Here is a 20,964-nt window from a genome sequence, read left to right on the forward strand (position 1 = left end):
GGCAGTGATGCAGTCAGGTCATGATGCTTCCATGTCCCCACATCCCATCCATCAGAAATTATAGATGAACTCTTCCAGGTGTCTACCTGACTCCATTCACGCTATCACCACCCTAACATAAGCCACCAGGATTTCATCAGAACCAAATCCACAACAGCCTTAAGTCTTGTCTCTTCGGTTCTACTCTTGCCTCTACAAACTACCAGCCACTTAACCTCTGTAGCTAACCCATCTACCATCTATCTATCTACTGTCCTATCCTGTCTATCCATCCATCATCTATCTAGTTAAATATAAATCTAAACATATCACTTCCATGCTTAAACCCCTTCAGTGGTTTTCCATCGATCCCAGAATAAACCCAAACTTGCATGAGTTACCCCTGCTCGTCTTTCATTCCTCTCTTCCTACCCTCTGCCCCTTGCTCATTGTGCTCCACGCACACTGGCCTCATTGCTACTCCGTGAACACGTGCAAATTCATTTTCTCCTTACAGTCTTGGCACTTGCCTGCCCTTCATGTAACGTAGCAAGTCTCTTAACAATTTTGTTTACTTATCTCCCTACCTGGTTATTGACCCGTCCCGCCCCTGCCAGGAAGGTCAGCCCCATGGGAGGTGGGGCCAAGTCTATTTTGTTCGCCTTTTTTTTTTTTTTAATCTCCAGCATCCACCCAAGCACTGGCCACAGTGCAGGTAAACAAAGGGCCAAGCCAACGTCACTGCGGGAGTAAAGGCACCAAGAGGGAGGAGTAAACAGGAGAGAAGACACTTGCACCCGTCCTTAGGATTCTGTCAGCAGCCAAGATTCTTCCAGGTAGGCTTTCTGAAGATTCTAGGTCAGCTGTTCCCAGAGACATTCAAAACCCTTCAAGACACTCAGAAAATAAGTTTCTGGGGACTCTGGGAATACAGAGTGTGTAATTTCACATCACCGCTGAGAGTTCACAGAACACCGGCCAAGATGCCATCAAGCTCATCAAAGCCCTTTAGGGAAAAGCCAACCAAACAATGAAATAGAAGATAACAGCTTTCCTGGTGACCTCACCATGGCTTGCAGCCATGCCATCATGAGCCCACCTTTTTTCGACCTTAGCAACAAGTGAAAACCAGGAGGCCACCCATGGTGCTAGGGAGAGCACAGGGCATGGGGCAAGAAGATCCAAGTTCAAGTTCTGCCTTTGCAATGTCCTTTCTCAAAGACTAGGCAAGTCGCTCTCTCTGAGCCTCATTTTCCTGTTCATGAAGTGGTATTGTTGGGTCTAAGCCTTGTCTAATTCATAAAGTGCATGGAAAGAAACCAGGTACATTTTAGAGTCCAAAGCAGTCTACAGGTAGGAGATTACGATGCAGGGGATCTTATACAGAGTTTGCCAAGCCAGGCTCTCACTCCTGCCTAGACTTCTGGTCTGTAGAGGCAAGGGAAAGATTCTCTTCTAACATGATTGCATGTAGCTCTAGCAGTCAACTTACAGATACTTGTGGAGGTAAGCACTATCTAATTTATGAGTTACAGATGTAGTTAGAAGTGCTGTGTTTGAGCCTAATGTTATGTTGGAGTAAAATGAATAACTATGCTGCCCGTTGAGTGAGAAACGAGAACCTGTGTTTATTAAAGTGCTTCGTGAACTCTACTGACAGATGCAAATATTACTTATTATTAAGATCTGAATTTAGTTGAAACAAGCTGGATTATAATGAAATACAGTAGAGCTGTGTTGGTACCCACACCAGGATTCTAGCGCGGCGAAGTGATTTTCTTACAGGGACATAGTGAGAACACTAATTTCACTCTCTGTATTTTACTCGGTATATCTCAGTTAAGAGCCTTTATGCCTCCTCAGACCTTTATTCTTCCTGTAGCATCACTTCCCCATGCCTCCTGTCCCAGAGATAGCGGGGAAGACCCTGGGGGAGAAGGGGAAGCGAAAAACCCTCACCCCCCAGATGAAGTTCCCGGTGGCGTGTAGCTCTCCTGGACAGCCGCACTGCAGCAACGACGTCTGGAGGACTGTGCCCCCACCACACACAGAAGTGTTGCAGAGTATGCTTTTCAAAGAGTATGCCTTCTCATCCCTGGGGTGTCTGCCCTGTCATCAGCGGCTATAGTGCCCTCCTAATTATATCTAAGATACAGTCTGAAAGACATTTGGGAAAATGAATCCATGCCGGTCACACACGTACAACACAGTATACAAAGGGGGTACCACACCATAACCCTGCGGTTCTAAGAGCCTGCTATTTGGAGAGCGATGGTTAAGCTAAGGGGTATTTCCCTTCCCTTCCCTGTGGAGGGTCCACTGAGGTCTGGATCCCAGAATGGCTCGCCCTGGTCTGGGTGTCTGAGGCACCCCGTGAGAAGACAGAAGCTAACCTGCCCAGGAAGAGGGGCTCCTCATCCCACCCAGATGTTCATCCCACTTCAGCACTCTGGTTTTCCTGAGCTTTTCCAATGAAAAACCAAAGGACTTTCAAAAGAAAATCCTTTGGTTTTCATTGCTGCTGGGATAATCCACTGATGGATAGGTTGTTGCTTTCCCCTCATCCAGAAAGAAAGCATCTGGAACACCATTCCAGATCAGGCATTTTTTTGCGTTTGGGAAAATGCTCTGCTCTTGGCAATTGTCAGTGGCTGGAAAGGAGCTACAGCTAATATCAGTCAGGAAGAGGAAGAAAAAGAGCACATAGAGGGTATGTGGGCTTCGGAATTCCTCAGCTCTGCCCCAGCTATTGCATTAGTTCCTTCCCTGATCCAACTGCAAATCAATCCATTTTCAAAAATAGAGTGTTATAGGCATTTATATTTTCCAACTGACCCATCTCACACTCATCACTAATAAACATGCAGCAGAACATAGTAAGATGCCACAGTCCTACTGAAAGAGGTGGAAGACTTCTGACAAATCCCTTGGTGATTCTGGACTGCAGGATCTGACAGGTCCCCTTGGCTTGTGGGGTTTCTGTGGCTCAGGATGGAGACAAAATCCCTCATTTCAAAAGATGAAGGGAGGCAGCCCAGAATATGGGAGGCCGCAGAAGCCCTTTCCAATTCCTGGTTTGGGATAGCTTGAGCTATCCTGCAGATGAATGGGCTCTCACTTTCATGCAAACAAACATCTACCAGACAACCAAGAAGGCTCAGGGTGCAAACCCTCCTTTCTCAAATCGTAGAACATCACAACTTTAGGCTGTATAGTCTGGGTTAGCATAATGTGCACTGGTTTGAGAAGATCTTAGGATAGAAATGGTAATAATGGCCAAGATCTGGGGCCAATCTTTCAGGGTCATTCAGAGCAAAGACAATGAGTTAATCTCTGTCCACCACAAAGAGACATGGAACAGCTGGTGCCCATCAACCTGTTTCCACAGGAAGAAATAAGAGGATTCACAGGACCTCCTACCACACATCCTGGATTGCCACAATAGGGGAAAAATCTTGAAAGTATTAGGGTGGGAACCACTTGAATGTACTGGGAAAGAATTTAAAGGGAGATGGGTTAGAAGGGGATGTCCCCGTTCACTTTCGTATGGAGAGTCGTCTGAGGGCTCAGTGGCCTCAGTGAACATATCCACTAAGGAGACACTCCTCTTCGACTATTCTAGCCTGTCCTAGCTTTAGTCTAGATAATGACATTTATAGACCATTTGTCTACAAGTATATATTTGTAGACCATGGCAGGGGGGTGACCAAGCTTTATTCTAAAAGCTTCTCAAGATACATGGGAGAGGATCTTAACCAGTCCCAGACTCAAAACATCTATAAAACCACTTCAAATATAGCAAAACTTCCCCAAAAAGGCCCAAGTAGAAATGGAAGAAATTCTCCAAATGAACAACATGAAGTCATCTCAACTTGACTCTGACATTTCTGAATGTTGCTCACTTCCTTAGCCTGGATTTGAACTGATCACCTTCCCCAATCACTTAATACATTTTTCAGCCTCATGTTTTCTCGGCTCAGAACCAGTGCAGAAAACATCTTCTGGACTCTCTAGCTTCTAAACAGGAAACCGTAGAGTTCGCCTATCCAAACTGTCACACATCTGAACTCTGTATGCGTAAGTTCACTTGTAACACCTGTAACATCTATGAGAAACAGACCATTCCACCCATGGCAAATCAGATGGCATCTCTCCGTGCAATTCAAAACCTCTTTCAATTCTGAGTCCCGACAGATCAGGTCTGAGATAGGAACCTTGATTCTGGATTCATCAGAGCAGAGTAATAGCCACTACCTGGGAGTTGAGAAGACACAGTAAGTCCTACTTTTGGCCATAATTCCTTCACTCTGGAATGCCTCCTCAAATAAAAGACGCATAGCCATGCTCTCTGTAATGCCAAGCTCAAGGCCATCCTCCTCATAGAAAGGCTGTTTCACCTTCTGTTTTGACAACTGTTCTACCAAAATCACTGAGAAATCCCCATCATGCTTTGAAATCAACATGGCCCCCAGGTAGGGTTCAGTCTACTGGGGGAACCACAAAGAGTAATCTCAGAAAGTTTATCTCCTCTCTGAGCCACGTCCTCCATCTGTGAATGGACGTCATGGTGCATTCTGACTGCTTTATAAGGCAGTAGTGAGGTTGATATGAGGGTTACTGGTTACCAGTCAGCAACCAAATGAGTGTCAGTTATTGATGCTTTCAAGGTAGCATTGCCTTCTCTCTATCCCAGATGGGGTCACCACACTAAAGCCCATGGAGTACATGTGTCAGAACTACCCCTGAGGTAAGCATCTGGAGCCCCCATACACTATGTAAGCAGATCAGAGATTCTGAGAGGTTAACTAGCAGGGTGAGAAGAAGGAGCAAGTGCACACGCGCGCGCACACACACACACACACACACACACTAACTATACTCTCACTTGGAGACAAAACAAAGTCAGGATGCACTGCCAATATCCAGATTATGTCACAATATTTTAATTCCAGGTGAGTATCCCTCACCTCTAAGAGACCAGTTCTTGGGGCACACAAACCCTTTCAATATTCATTTGAACAAAACGAATGAAAATCTAACTCTGGAATGGTACTGTCCAATAAAAATATAATGAACCAAAGATGAGCCATTTTAACTTTTATAGTAGCCATATTAAAAAAGTGAAAAGAGGGCGCCTGGGTGGCTCAGTCGTTAAGCGTCTGCCTTCAGCTCAGGTCATGATCCCAGGGTCCTGGGATCGAGTCCCACATCGGGCTCCCTGCTCGGCAGGAAGCCTGCTTCTCCCTCTCCCACTCCCCCTGCTTGTGTTCCTGCTCTCGCTATCTCTCTCTCTCTGTCAAATAAATAAATAAAACCTTTAAAAAATAAAAAAATAAAATAAATAAATAAGTGAAAAGAGGGGCAATTCATTTTTATATATTTAATCCAACATATTAAAATAATACCATTCCAGTGTGTAATCAACTTAAAGATTAATGAAATATTTTACGTAATTTTTGTCCTAAGGTTTCAAAATCGAGTATGTATTTTATACTTATAGCTCATCTCGGTTTGGACCAGCCATATTTCAAGGGCCCTATAGGCAAATGTGGTTATTGGCCACATATACTATATGGTTATACTGCAAAGCACAGCTCTAGAAAAACCTATCCTGTGTTCTCCTTACCACTGAAGGGGGAAAGATTCCTGATTGATCAGCTCTGTAGTTCCTAAAGAATTAGGAGTTACCTGGGAGAACTTGTAAGAATGCAGATTTTCAGGCTCCCTCTCCAGACCTATAAATCAGAATCTCGGGCAGGGACACGGAAAGAGGAAATGGATTCTGCATTTTTAGTAAGTTCTGCAGGTGATTTTCATGCACTCTAATGTTTGATAACTGCTGTTCTATTTTTTTAATTCAAATTCTGTACTGATAGAGCACTCCCTCACTCAGGCTAATTCAGAACTATCTGGATATCTTTTATAAGTAAACTCATAGAGAAATTTTATTTTTATAAGGTATCACTATTGCCTGTAACAAGCTTTGAACTATGCCTAGTGCACAGCAAGCTCTCAGTAAATGTTATAATTATTTTTACTAAGTTCCTTTGTTTGTATGTTCCCTGAACACCCTGCACTCTTCTATTATAATACACATCACATTTTATTGAAACAGACCAATTAACTACAAATCAATTTGCTGCATGACGACTTTGCTGAATAATCAAATCACCAAAATGTAAGGAAGACAATTAGATGAAGTTTGCCGAAGGATCAATTAGGGGAATGGCCCATTTGGAAACCTCTAAATATTATCTGAGGCTGTGTGGATGTGCAAGTGTGTGTTTATGTGCCTGTGTGTGCAACATGCATGCGCAGGTTGGGCGGGGATAGAAGGATGGAAGAGGGTGATGACACCCCACGTGGCCATGAACTTGCTTCTAATAATTACTTCATAAAGTATATAGCAGCCCGTTCACAGGGGATTGTTTTAATGGCTTTGGCCATTCATTTGGCCAGGGCTTTTTTGCAGACCCCCACCCTTACCTAGTGTCCAGTACTCATAGAGAACTGGGAGTGTGTCCCCAGGTTGGAGTCCCATGCCTCTGAGACAGTGCCTGGCCCAGTGGAGGAGGCCAGACTTGCTGCCAGACAGAGACCCAGCCTCCACCTGCACCCCATAAACACACAAGCATGCATACACACTCTCTTGAGCAGGCGGCAGCTGGGATTCAGCAGCCAAAACCGCTAGTTCAAAGTTTCTGGTAGTTTTTAGGGGATGGCTTATCCATTTTTAGCCACTAATTTTCAGCAAAAGAAAGATTTTTGGAGAACTGACCCGGAACACACATTGCTTGTTTAACCCTATCTCCCGGAATACGCAGAATGCCCCCCAGCAAGGCAGCTGCTTCCCGTCATCACCCTGTCCCTACACCTAGACTAGTCCCCAGCACGTCAGAGTATTCAACACACACCTGCTGCAGGAAGGGGACGCACCAAGTCAAATCAATACCCAGTGGAATAGTCATGTGGAGAGCTGTTTAGTTCCCTTAGGGCCCCTCAACATTTTAACTATGCTCCCCAACTCACTAGTTTTTTAGGAGCAAGATTAGCACAGCTGAAGAGAGCAGGAGGACTCCATCTGGAGGCAAAGGTCAATGGTCCAAGGTCAAAATACAAGGAGCACGTGGGGGCAGTGTGGTCTAGTGGAAAGAACTTTGTCATCAGACGGACTCCACTGGGATTGGGGCCAAGTTACCAAAGTCCTCTGAGCCTGAGCATTTTTTTTTTCTTTTTTTAACCTCTAAGAGGAGGAGCAGGATAACAACTATCTCACTGAGCTAATGTGATAAATCTTATGTGCATATATGCACACACACACGTATATGCAGGTACCTATGTATATGTAAAATTTATCATGCTTGCTAGCACACAGAATTTGCTCAAAAATGACAGGAAGTTATTGTCACACCCTGGAGAACTCAGCGAAGCCCGTTTGAGGGACAAGGACTGCAGGGATGGAGGGCTCCCGCCTCATGGCGACAAGAAGTCTTAGCACTCCATGGAAATAACTGACGTACTCCTGGAACAAGAGGGAGAGAGTGGACATTTAACACGGACCGAACCTCATCCACTTCTAATCTGCCGGCCTATCCTGTTTGTTCTCCGGTCAAAATACAGCCCAAAGCCAACCACCTTTTTGGCTCTTCCAGCACCATCGTCCTAACCCAGGCCCCTGCCACCCCTCCCTGGACTGCTGTAAGAGACTCCCAACTAGTGCTCCTTCTCCTGCTCTTGTCCTTTGGCGATCTGTTCTCCACAATGCCGTCTAACTCATCATTAAAATGATAAGGCAGATCACAGCTGACCCTCCAGTGCCTTCCTACCACACTTAAATCTTGAGTGGTTTCAAATTCTCCAAGTCCTCATTTGTCCTGAGCCCTGGTGGTCTTCCTGATTTGATCTTGAAAACTCTTGACTTGTACTCATAGCCTGTGGCCTTGCTGCACATCCTGCTGAGCCTGGCCACCTCAGGCATGCCTCAACCACATGGCGTTTGCACTTGCTGCTTATTCAGCCTGAAATGCTTATGATTCCACAGTGCCATACCTGGCTCACACCCTCACTTGATTCAGGTCCCTCCCTACTCAAATGTCACCCCCTCAGAGAGGTCCTCTCTGCTCACTGAACCTAAAGTAACATTGCATCCTATTTTCTATCCAGCCCTCTGCTCTTTGATCATTATAGCTGTTGTATAACTTGCCATGCAAGTTTATCACATGCCTTTGCATCTACACGTTGGGTGTCTAGTCTCCACTAGAAGGGAGGCTCTTTGAAGGGAGGCTTCTCCTGGCTTATTGAATGCTATGTCCTGAGGGCTCAGAACACTTGCTGATACACAGTGATGACTCACTACATATTAATGAACTGAAATGAATTTCTAGCTGTTCTGCCAAAATCACTAACTTGGCTTTTCAACCTTCATTCGAGTATAAGACCCATATTCTCCTTCTACTACAATCACTAGCCCATCCTGGAAAAGCTCCAGTGAGTCACAGTGGCAGGGAGACCTCGAGTCTGAGAAGGGAAAATCACCTTGTCCCTTTTGCCATCTCTTGCAGGATCCAACTCATGAAAGGTTCTTGATGGTACAGAATGAGAACCCCCATGCATGCTGGGGGTTCAGTGCTGCAAAGAGCAGTTGCCAGAGACACCCACATGAACACTTTGTCTTTCAGGAGCAACCAAACCCAACGCAAAACCAAACAACGAATACCAGTGCTGGAGACACTATTGAATAAGAAAACAAATACAGTCTCACAAAGTGCACATGCGAACGAGAAAAGTTTCTTCTACGCGGCTAGCAAAAGCAGAGTCGACATTTTGGCATCCTCTCCAAAAGACCCAAGTAAAAATCGTCACTTTTCCTCTGGGGACAGGAAGAAGGGGTCCTTCAGTGCCACAGATCCTATTGTCTGGCGATTTTCATCTCACATCTTTACCCCGTGCCACTGACAAAACTGACCAGATCTGCCTGACAGGCAGCTGTGTAAGAATAATACGGCCTTATAAGAATTTCAGTTATAAAATCCATTGAGCCCTCAAAACTGAGATTTTAAGTGTCTCGATTTCTTTCTTCACTTTAAAAAGAGAGAAGTTGTCTTTTGTCGAACACTGAAATCCAGGAGATACCAGGATTCAAGAGACCTGCCCTAAGGAGTGTTGTTCTGCACGTGGGGATGGTGTTGTTGGTTAGAATAGGGGTGCCCCAGGTTCTCCCAGGCGCTCAGAGACTTCGTCGAAACCATGAATCACAACCTTTGCTGACCGACCGATTCTGATTTTCCATATTCACTCTATGAGGAGGGAGGACTGGCTGGGAGATAATTTGACATTTGATTGATATGGGTATCTCTTTTTTCATGCTTGGTTCAAAATTAAGAGTTCAAATTGAACCTTATGAAGCATACAACGTATTATTAATATGGCCATCAAAGCAACAGGGATATCTCTCTCAATTTGAAATCTGATCAGTCGCAATTCATTAAGAATCTACTGAGCAGCTGTCCTAAATCAGGTAAGGTGGGTGAAAACACGCGCTCTACCCAGGCAAACTTTCATTATCTGTGGCCTCTTTTAGGAACAGTGAGTGTGGACCACTTGCTTACAAGGCAGGGTTTGTTAAGTCACGGGATGAAATCAATGTCTACCTCTTAAAGCTGCAACTTCGCAGTGTTTGAGCTATGATGTCAAAATATAACCTAAGATACACTGGGACATGCAGACATTTTAAACAAGAGAGGTGGAGGCGGTAGAAGGCAGCATGTCCACCAATGGCATCTATTCACATTTTAAGCCAACATCCCTCCCCATCCTGGTCAGTTACCCCTTCAGATGCATGCTCCCTTTCCTAGGTTTTGAAGATGTCAAATGTCTCTTGCATCCCAGGAACATTCCCTGCCACCCCCAGCTACACAACTATCCACCTTCTACTATTAAGTATTAGTGAAGTGTTAGGGATGTCACCTCTCACAGGGAGAAACCGATGTTTGAGGCTAGGAGTTGAGGAAGGAAAATAGGGGAGCCCTTATCCAAGGGGTTTTATAGAAATGGAGTAAGCTGTCGCTTTAAAATATAAGCATGCATACCTCCTGAACTCCCAGGGTAAGACTTTCAGCCATTAAAAATATGGAGACCGATTCTATCAATGAAACCGGCCCTTCCTTTTGCAGGAGACATGTTCCTAGCAAACTGTCCTTCCTTTAGTTCCTTCTCACCAAAGACTCAGTAGGGAGTGAAGCGTTAGCAAACAAGCCTTCATTTACTGCTCCACTGATAAAATGTGATTGGTAGCAGATGAAGTTCTATCTGCAAGGCTCTGTGTAATGTAGGCTTTTGAAGGTCATTTCATACTCAACTACATGTTCATGAGCTGTACAGTCCTCCCTTGTTGGCTAGAAGCAACATATTGGTAAGATTTCCTAGTAATTGTTTTGGTCAAAGTTCAAGCTTAAAAGCAACAAAACAAATCAACCCCAAACTCAAAACAAAAAAACCAAAACCAAAAAACCCCAAATCTGTTGGCACTCACCTATCTTGACATTTAATCAAGTAATTCCATGCTAATGAAAGTCCAAACATAACTGTTCTGAACCACATCAAAGCAAAAAGACAGGCGTTATTTTGATGGACACATCATGTAACTGTGCAATTTCCATTTGCCAATGCCCTGATTCCAAAAGCAGAAGACTTTGTCTCTCTAAATCCTGCTACTTGTAATAGGTTTTAAAAGAAAGGAGATGGAGGATCTTTGATTAATAGAATGAAGATCCCCTTCTCATGAGACAGAGATAATTATATTCTCCAATGCCTCTAGCTTTCTGAATTCAGTCTTTTATAACCAGTCATTCAATAAAGATCCCAAATAATTCATATATACATCTGTGTGAACCCAGGCAAAATACGTCAAAAAACATACAAGTCACATGTATGTGTCCTTAATCTCCCCCGTTCAGCATTTTAACATAAGAGCACTGCTTATACCGTGATCGTATTGTGGCTTCATTCAACATAGTCTTACTTTTCTAGATCATGTATCATTAAGACTGGAAATAAAATATCCAAGTTAGCAAAATGCCTAGTATCTTTTTAGACAGCAGAGCCTGAAGGCTTCAGCTATACTCCAAAGATATATGGACTTTGTTTCTGTTTTGCCTTTTTTTTTTTTTTTAACTCAACTTTCTAGAGTGACCAACTGCAGCATGTGAAGGAAAAAAAAAAAAAGAGAGAGAGAGAATACTGAGCTTTGGATGGATGCATCAAGAAGTAGCAATGTTTGTTACCTGCAGAGGTGTTACAAGAAATTTCATCTGCTGCAACGAAGACGAACTGATTTCTGGAAGAGAAGATAAAATTCACAATACTGCTCGCTCAGGGGGAAATGTGCTCTCTGCCAACTGGGTGAATGTATCAGATGCGGGGAGGGAGGGGTGCTTCGTTCGAATGGATGTTGCAAGGAAATGTGTGGATAAATCTCAGACCTTGAGAGTTTAGAAAGATTGTGAAACAGGCATGCGGGGACCTCGCCAACGGAATCATGGTGATGTGAGAACGGGGGCCATGTACACACTGTTGCACCGTCATATTAATACTAAGTGTTACCAGAACATCATGCCAGGGGATGTTGCTAAGGCTAGGGCAATTCAAACTGTGCTTGGATTTCTGCGCTAAACGGAGACTACATTTAAAGAAAATACGGACGGTCTGTTGGGGAAAAGGGGATACTAGCTATGAAAATCATAAAATTCCAGACTCTTTATTATTGTGGTATAATATCAAAAAAATTTTTCTTTAAAAGGAAAGAAAAAGAAATGCTGTCATTTCAGAAGAGAATGTTATATGGTATCATGTTATGGATAATAATTTCCTCACCAAACTAGGCTGGCTACATAAAGAAGGTAAGAGCACTCATCTATTGGAATAAATCCTATCTTATCAAATTATTTTTAATGATGCCGTATTTAAAAGAAAATTAAAATGGAAAATGCCATTTTACTTTGATTTAGTAAATCCAGAAAGATGATAAAACTCTCTTAAGATGTTTCCAACTGTGGCATTTGCACAATGAAATGTGTTCTAATTCAGACCTACTGTTTATTTCTCCAGAAATAAGAACATCTGTGGGAGGCAGATTATAAAAATGCCCCCAGTGAGATTGACTAGGCTCTTAAATGTCTCAAAATCGGCAGTAGAGAGTCTTCTGGTTCTCATGTGTTAGATTTTACTGTGCATATGAATCATTAAGAAGCAAGATAAATGCATTTTTTGGGTCTTAGTTTGATTGGTCTTGTCAAATGTTTTAATGCTTCCAAAAGTATCTAGTGATTGAGCATTTCTTAAAACATCTTAAGAAAGTTTTACTGTTGCAAGATGTACACCCTGGAATATAAATAGAGCTACCATTGGAAAATTCACTAGAATTTAGCATCCAGTTGAAAATTCTAGCCATTTCCACACCAATGAAACCTAAACAAAATTATACATGCTCTGAGAATAGTATTCCGTATGTTTCTCTTCCACGTAACAAAAGGCAGCCAAGTTCATTTATCACCTCTCTTAAAAGACTAAAAGTTAGTGTTCCTGGATTTCTGCTGTCTTTTTGCTTGGACATAGACTTTTTGAGCCCCACCAATATCTGGCTTCAAATTTCTGAGGTTTGAGGAGCAGTACAATTAATATCCCTGAACATGAAGATGTTTGGGTTGAATATTTGTTTTGACTTATTTACCTTTGACTTACTCAAGGGGCAGTAAGATATGGACACCCCAATTACATGTATGAGATTGTTGGATGGGCCAAACAAGCACTTGGAAGGACTGTTTATAGTATGCCCACAAGGAGAACACTACCATAACCAAGAGTGGCCACCTGGTTTATCCAGAGGGGCAGGGTCTTTGGTATAGCCATTCTCCTATTTATGGGACGGGCCTCATTAGTTAAGTAGTTCTATCCAGTACAGACCCTATAATCCTAGAAGACTCTGGCACCTTGCATCCCACTTCTGCATTTTCCCTAAGGAACTGTCCCACCTGCTAGACATTAGGAAAACCATGAGAGGCAACCAACAGAAAGTAAAATGATGATTGAATGAACAGGGAAAACTTGTAAGAATGCAACCTACAAGTATGTTTATAAAGATACTAGACCTTTAATTTAGTTGTACCAGAATTTTAGGAAATATGATGGTTGTCCTTCACAGCACTGTTCCTTGGGACATGATACACTAACTCTGAAAAATAATGCTACCATTTCTCCATTCCCTTCTTACTCCTCTCTCTCTCTCTTTCTTGGATAACCTATATATTTTGAATTTTTTTAGAGAGTCTTTGTGATTCCTGAGCAAAGTTCTGAACAAAGGGGATGACTCAAAGAGTTGGCTTAGAAGTCGGCCGACTGTCAAATCAAATGTATGTCAAAGCATAAAGTTATCACCAATAATGATATTGTACGGGATAGGCCATGGCCTTTGCAGCAGAGTGCAAAAAAGGAATTATTAAAGAGTATTTACAAAAAATAGTAGCCATTTGGATGTATCAATTCTATACTGATTTTTTTTTTTTTAAATTCCACATAAACATCCAGAAGATTTCCCTAACATTTCAGAAAACTGCCTTTCTATGGAGCTCGTTAATTCCATTGAGTCAACTGGCATGATCAGCCCTTGCCCCACTATGCTACCCTTTCACCAACTGATTATGAGTACGGTGAACAGGAAATGCCTGCAAATTATTGCCTGGGGAGGGATGTCAGGCCAACGTGGCCCATATGTGAAGCCAACAGAGGAATCTGGGTAGAGTTATAAGGGGCAGGTTTCATGGCGATGTCTCTGTCCACTATGTTATAACATTTTTATATACGGTCTGTTCCTCCCCACTTGACCTTTAAGACAAACGATCTATCTTAGCCCATAAATGGATCATATGTGACCCTCTCTGTGGAATCATTTACCCCAAATGACCAGAGAGGTATGATCAAAGAGATTAATGATGTAGCTGGGAAGTCAGCTCTCCCCAAGCAAGGTCAGGACAAACTGAATGCCCACAGCAGTGCAGGTACACTCCGGACAGCGGGCTCACCTTTCAGAGCAGAGAGGAGGCTGGTACGGGGCCTGACCCCTTATGTCAATCCTAGTCTGCTCTGCACTCTCAACATAGACTGAAGAATTTAAACTTCAAAAGCAGTTGCACTCGACTTTCAGCAAACTGGTTGTAGATGCTAAAGTCTGGCCAAGGAGATCTCAGCCTTGGCTGCACATGGTAAAAACACCTGGTGCCCTTCTAAAATTCCCAGTGACCAGGCTGCACCTGAGATCAGTTAAATGGGAATCTCTGTGGGTGGGTCTCGGACACTAGCAGTTTTTAAAGAGCTCCAGGCGTATAAGCCAAGGGTGAGGGCCACTTGTCTAGCTGAATGGTTCTTACCTGCCTGCTCCCTAGACTTATAAGGAGAGGTTAAAATAATGTGAATGCCGAGGCCCTTCTCCTATGGTCCTAGACTAACTGGTGTGGAGCAGGGTGTGGAATGAGGTAGTTTAGGAGATGCTCGGCAGCTGAGTCTTCTATCAGCCACAGCTGAGAAACACTGGGTATGGCACAAATACAGAGTGGAAAGGGAGCTGAATTACTGAATTTTTTGCAGCTTTTGCTTCTTTTGTAACTTCCATTTTGTCACCCACCATGCTAGCCTCTTAGGCAACCTGCTGAGGATGTAACCACAGACACACCATACATGGCCCAGGAATGGTCCCTCCTAGTTTCTGGAGGCCTTCTGAGAGAATGGATGTTAAACCTCATTTCTGAAAGCGAAGCTGGTCTACAGTGGCCACGATGTCATGCTCTCTGTATCTGCTTCCTCCCCTGTTCCTCTTCTTTCATCACCTCCCATGGGCAAACCCAAGAGCATCTTTGCTAGGTCTTTCCACTTTCCTTCTGAGTCTACATCTAATTCTCTTTACCAGTTTTTTTCATCTGGAATTTTTTTTTTTTTTCCGAGCCCTCTCTCTACTGCAGAATTTCTCAAACTTCCCTGAAGACAAGAATTAGCTAGAATGCTTGTTAAAAATATATAGATGTCTGGGTTTCAGCCCTGACCGCCTGAATCAGAACTTCCAGGAGAGAGGTCTGATCATCTATACATTTGGCAAGAACCCAGGCCTGGTTATTGACCAGCTCTGGGGGCCCCATTCGCACTGTCCTAAGTGGCTGGTGTTCCTGAAGAGAATCATGGTCCCAGGTAATTCATACCATGGGGAAATTTGGGAACACTGCCGAGAAATCTCCGGCAAGTTCATTCCCATTTTCATTTCAGAGCCCCAACTTTTCCCAGGAAGACTGTTTGACAGGGGGAGGCTTTGTGGGAGGAGGGAGGATTACTAATTTAAGAAAAATAATGAAATGGTTGATGACTGAGCACAAGGGAGAAGGCTACGTTTATCTTGAGTCTTTGCAATGTTGATGCCAAGAAGCCACTGGCCTAATGTCAATGGAGTATTTATCCATGACAGGTGGCTGCCAAGCCTTGTATCTATGCATTAAATGATTTAATTTTCCTGACCACGCCTCTTCCTATCCCAGTTTTTATAGACGAAGAGGCAGAGGCATAGCAGGTCAGGGAACATGCACAAGCTGGTAAGTGGTGGTGAAATCTGAACATGGTTGGGTTGGCTCAAGACCTGACTCTTATTCACTCACTAAGATTGGGCTCAAGGGCACCCTTGTAGGGGTACTGAGTCAGCAGTGGAGGGTCACGTCTCTACGGAGGGACTTCCTGATACTGTCCTGAACCTTCTGTTCCTCCCAGACGAAACAATACAGTATTTGGATTCCCCCTTGGAGTATGATGTTAATTGAGGCTTGAGAGAGATAATTATATTCTGCTTTAACAACTTGGGATGTGGAATGGCATGGGCCATGGTCTTTCTCTCTTTTCATTCTATTACCAGACTTCATTATGTTTTACAACAGTTTTCACAGACCAACCATCTAGACTCTGAATCTGACTCAGCTGGTGGTACATTTAAATTAGTCCTGTGACCTGCCATATCATCCTTCTATCCCACTTTTCTTCTTAGGCTAAATCTCATCTCTCTGCAATTTTCTTTCTTCTAAAAATTACCCACAGCTGAATTCTAAGAGACAAATTAAAATAGTAGCCAGCCAGTATTGCTGGAGGGAATGTGAGAAGCTGGGTTTCAAGAGAGAATAAAACTTGTGGCACAGGAAGTGGGGAGAGAAGGGAGGACAGACGGGGAATGTTCTCCCATCAGAGAATGCCGGTTTTAAGTTTCACTGTTAAATATTCTGGTGGCTTCTCATTCTTTGGCCTCTTAATTCTCTTATGTCACTATTGTTACACAAAACTCGGGGTGGACATCACTCAGGGCAAGTTTCTTCTTGTAGCCAATGCTGTGAGTAATGAATCTAGCACGCACGTGCACACACACACACACACACACACAATGTGTTTAAAACCCCCAAGGCTAGCTAGTAAAAAAAAATCCCTAGAGCCTTATAAGTTTTCTTCTCCTATGGTAGATTGCAGTCAAGATGCCCTAAGAGGATAGTGGCACAAAATCAAATTAATCCTATCTGTAGGTTCTGGGGCACCTGCTGGTTATAAGGCCGAGTTTCTCAACACTGACTGCCTATTACAAATCAGCTACTAGATAGATAGATAGATAGATAGATAGATAGATAGATAGATAGATAGAAGATAGATAGATAGATATAGATTTTTTTTTTTTAATGAAATACTAATGACCAGGTCCACTTCCAGTCTTTTAAGTCAGAATCTTGGAGAGTGGTTCCCAGGCCTGGGTATTCCCAGAAAACCATTCCGGTGATCCTAACATGCCAGCCAGCACCGAGAACTCACGTTTGACTGTATGAATATTTCTTTGAACTTATGTTCCCTACCTCTGCAGGAAAGAGAGCTGTGTCCTCTGGTTTTTCAATTAAACTGCACTGGTGTTGACTGCCATAGTTTTTAATTATTAATACTTTAATTTTTGAAAATTGTATTATAATAATTATATATATTGTTTAATATATTACTTACACTTAATTTTTTATAACTGTGCTTACCAGGATGCTTCCCTTTGGACATGGGGCATTAAGGCAGAAATGCACACTAATCGGGGATTCTTGCGGTTCATATTAAGAAGTTGCTGGAAGGGTCATATGGAATCCCGCCATGAATGTTTTCTGAATAGTTAAACATAACATGCAGAAGTAAGGTGCTTCTATTAAAATTGTTCTTGCTGACTTTACTAAATAGTTTACTCATTTTGCTCTTTGAATCCTCAGATGGTTAATGAGGGTTTGCTACCTGCCAGGCATCCAGCTAAGCCATAAGGATAGGACGTTGTGCTCCTGGCCTTTAAATCACTGTGGAACATCTTTACTGGGCTTGGCTGACTGGAAGCTCATAACCTAATTTATATTTCAGTTTTACTGCCTAGAAAGCGGGACTTATTTACTTGGGATCAGTATTTTAATTCCCTCTTCCCTTCCCCACTCAGTTCTAAAACTCGAGGATTATAAAAAGCCCATTCAAATTTATAGTTTCCCCTGCCCTGTGGTTATTTCTATTTCTATTTTAGTTTTGAATTACGTGCACTTCAAGAGGCTGTGGCGAACTGTAGGATGACATGGGGTGTAAACAAACAAACCAGCAAGCAAACAAACGTACAGACTATAGAATCCTCTGAAAGGATCTCTCCTGATCCTTTTTATCTCACATCCTTTAACATACATGTAAAAACATTTCATTTAACCTCAGTTGCTATTGCTAAAATTATGTACATTAAAAAAAATAAAGTTTAATTGGGAAAGGAGAGAAGTGCTCTGAATCTATCCCTGATTTGAATATTTGAATACTTCCATCCAAACTTCTGGGTTTCAGAAATTCAAATCCAAGTACATCTCCACTCCCTGGAGACTTTGAGAGCAGTCCACTTCCATAATTTTCATTTTTTCAACCTTGAACAATCTCCATGGTTCCCACTACTTTTTTTTCTCAGCTAAAAAGAGAACTAATGGTGAATCTGGAAGCCCTGCCCTGTCGCCTTCCTGGGCCTCAGTTTCTTCATCTGGAAAATGGGAACAAAAATAGCACAGCGTCCCTTAGATATTTTGTGTGTGTGTGTGTGTATGTGTGTATTTTGATGAGAACATGAATGTGAAAAGACTTTATTTGGGGGGAAATCGCCATTTATTTTTTTGGCTGTGTATACTCATGAAGGATAGTCATCTTCTCTCCCCAGAGAGAGAAGGCATTTGTGTTTTTAAGTGCGGGGCTTCCAGGGTTTTAGGCCAAGAGGGGGAGAGTCAAGAGCCTTTTGAGGTTACAGGTCCTATCAAAGGTAGGCGGGGGCCTCCCAGAACACAAAATCTCACCTCAGCTTTGGTTGGGCAGGATGAAGAGGGGCACAGAGGAACCCTCATGAGAATGAGTTTCTGATGCACAGTTAGAAATGGGTTTGGCCAGTTGTAGGAACGGCTACATGTGTTCTCTTGGGGAAGCAGCTCTTGTATAGGGGAAAGGAATCCCGGGCTTAAGGAGGTCGGTGTGGGGGTGGGAGCATAGGGTGTCCAGGCTGAGGCTCTGGAGGCTAGAGAGGCCACACTGAGGTCTGTGCCCACCTATGAGTTAAATGCAAAATGAAGTTAGTGTGATGGTGGAAAGGTCCAGAACCTTACAGATCCCCAGGGGATTCTGATAACCCACAACCACCCCAGACAATGGACTTCTCGCCAGTGGCAATGGGAAAAGAGCAACATAGGCAGATTTGGTGTGACTTTTCGAAAAGTAATTCTCTGTAGAGCAACTGGTTGTACAGAAATCTAAGTAGTGGAGGTGTAGAGGCTGGGTTTATGTGGGGAGAATGGGTCATTTTTCCTATGATGTATCCCTGAGCTCCTCCACAGACAGGAAAGAGCAGGTTGAATGGAAAGACAGGCTGTTTGAGCTCATGATTCCCAGTTGCTTCTTGAAGGTGTAGAATCTGATACAACAGGACTGGGGTGGGCTTAAGATTCTGCATTGCTCACAGGCTCCCGGGGAGGCCAACTGGGTTGGTCTGGGAACCATACTTTGCAGAGCAAGGTTCTCAGGACCCTCACAATGAACCGCCCAATCTTGAAATTTCAGAACAGACTCAGGCAATCACTCTTTTCCTGTCCTTTGTTTGTTCTAAGTTTGAGATGGAGAAATTGAAGAAATTAATACAAAGAATAGCAGAGAAGCAATCTATCATTCTGGGAAAGCTGTGGGGCTGACAGTGCCCAGGACACGGGTTTAACATGCCCCCACGCCCACCCCCTGAGCTCACAGTCCACTAACTAGAAGTAGCCTGCACACTCTCTAACTATGCAGGAATGGTGAGGAAAATAAGCCCCTCGTCTTTGAATGCAATCTAAAGTTTCAAATGACAAAAGTGGACCACGAACAGAGTCAGGGATTGAGGGGATGATTGAAGCATCCAAAAATCATGGTCTTCTTTGTAAAGGGATTCCATGCCTGTAAATGCAGTGGGAAGCGCTGATCTGGGTTATCAGATGTTGGGTGTATTTCTATAATCTCAGGGCCAAAGCATTTCCATTTAAGTGATTAGGATAATTAAGGGAAACGGGTGTTTAGCTTTGATTAGGTCTCATCCCCCCCCCCCCCATCTATTGATCTATTCGAACACTCATCCTAATGCGGCAAGAATAAGCCCAGGAACAATGACAAAATTGATGAGTTAGTTACTCCTTACAGATGCTCCCTCAAGCTTTCGCCTCCAAACTACCGTCTCTCTAATTCCTGATAGTTGTCCCTACTATATAAATATGTGTGTGTGTGTTAATTAAATACGAAATACACTATGGTTTTGAGGAGAATTTAATTCCAGAGGAATCAATCACTGTGATTCATGCCAGGGAGAAAATCATGAGAAGTCATTTATTTCTGTCTAGTGACTTCATAGGCACGTACTGCACACAGATATGGAAATAATGTAGAGGCCACACTTAGATAGAAATCAGTTCTACTGGGAAGGAATGTCAACTTCTCTTCATAGATACAGGGTCAGAACTTCTTTTGATAACTTTAAAGGGAATACTGGAAATTTTTAGTGAAAAGTTACCTCTCACCCCAAAAGATAGCACAATGACCAAAAAAAAAGGCAAAGAAGGGGAGCGTCTTCTGTATATGTCATATTCACGCACTAAGATTGTATTGTGTGTCTATTCTTTTCTCCTTGACTGGGATGTTGCCTTCCACAAGGAGAGCTCTGTATTTGCAGTGGAAATGGCCCTCCATGTGCGCCTTCTCGTCGAAGGCTTCTGACCTGCCGCTAGAAAGTATCAGGCTTTCTCACCTGCCTCGAAACCCTTCACAGCTGAAAGATCCTAATGGTGCTACTTAAAGGATAGGTTTTATTTGCTTCTTTGTGGCCTATCAAGTCAATGATCTGCAACCCGAGAAGTGTGTAATTAGGCCATGACATGACCAAAGGAGTTGTTACATCTTGTCTTGTCACTGGCAAAAGTGTCTACCCACATGGCTGTGACAGCTATGGTCTACTGGGTTTGGAATTTCCTTTAATGTCTCCCCAACTCCTTGTTGGTCCAGTCTGTTGACTATTACAGTCTTGGCTCCCTTTTTTAACGGCTTCAATTACATACATGTTCATCCAATAGCACGTAACAGTTGTTAAGAAGCCATTATAGAGGGGCGCCTGGGTGGCTCAGTTGGTTAGGCGACTGCCTTCGGCTCAGGTCATGATCCTGGGGTCCCAGGATCGAGTCCCGCATCGGGCTCCCTGCTCGGCAGGGAGTCTGCTTCTCCCTCTGACCCTCCGCCCTCTCATGTGCTCTCTCTCTCATTCTCTCTGTCTCAAATAAATAAATTTAAAAAAAAAAAAAAAAAAAGAAGCCATTATAGATTATGGACCAAAGGCAATTAGTTCTCGAAACCAAAATTTGAGCACTTTTTCTTTTAATG

General features: G+C 43.2%; 1 protein-coding gene across 17 annotated transcripts in view; it reads right to left on the reverse strand.

The window, feature by feature from the left end:
- The window catches only part of RBFOX1 (RNA binding fox-1 homolog 1), a 1,962,285-nt gene that overhangs the window by 7,385 nt on the left and 1,933,936 nt on the right, over positions 1-20,964 (reverse strand). For 7 of the 17 annotated variants that reach the window (XM_081820074.1, XM_081820072.1, XM_081820083.1 and 4 more), the window contains one exon: positions 11,262-11,314. The exons of the other annotated variants lie outside the window; for them this stretch is intronic. In XM_081820074.1, coding sequence (XP_081676200.1) covers positions 11,262-11,314 — 53 coding nt within the window. The remainder of the gene's footprint in view (positions 1-11,261; positions 11,315-20,964) is intronic. 17 annotated transcript variants of the gene reach the window in all.

Source organism: Leptonychotes weddellii, chromosome 5 (genome assembly GCF_054177405.1).
Source record: "Leptonychotes weddellii isolate Sample4059 chromosome 5, ASM5417740v2, whole genome shotgun sequence".
Taxonomy (NCBI): Eukaryota; Metazoa; Chordata; class Mammalia; order Carnivora; family Phocidae; genus Leptonychotes; species Leptonychotes weddellii.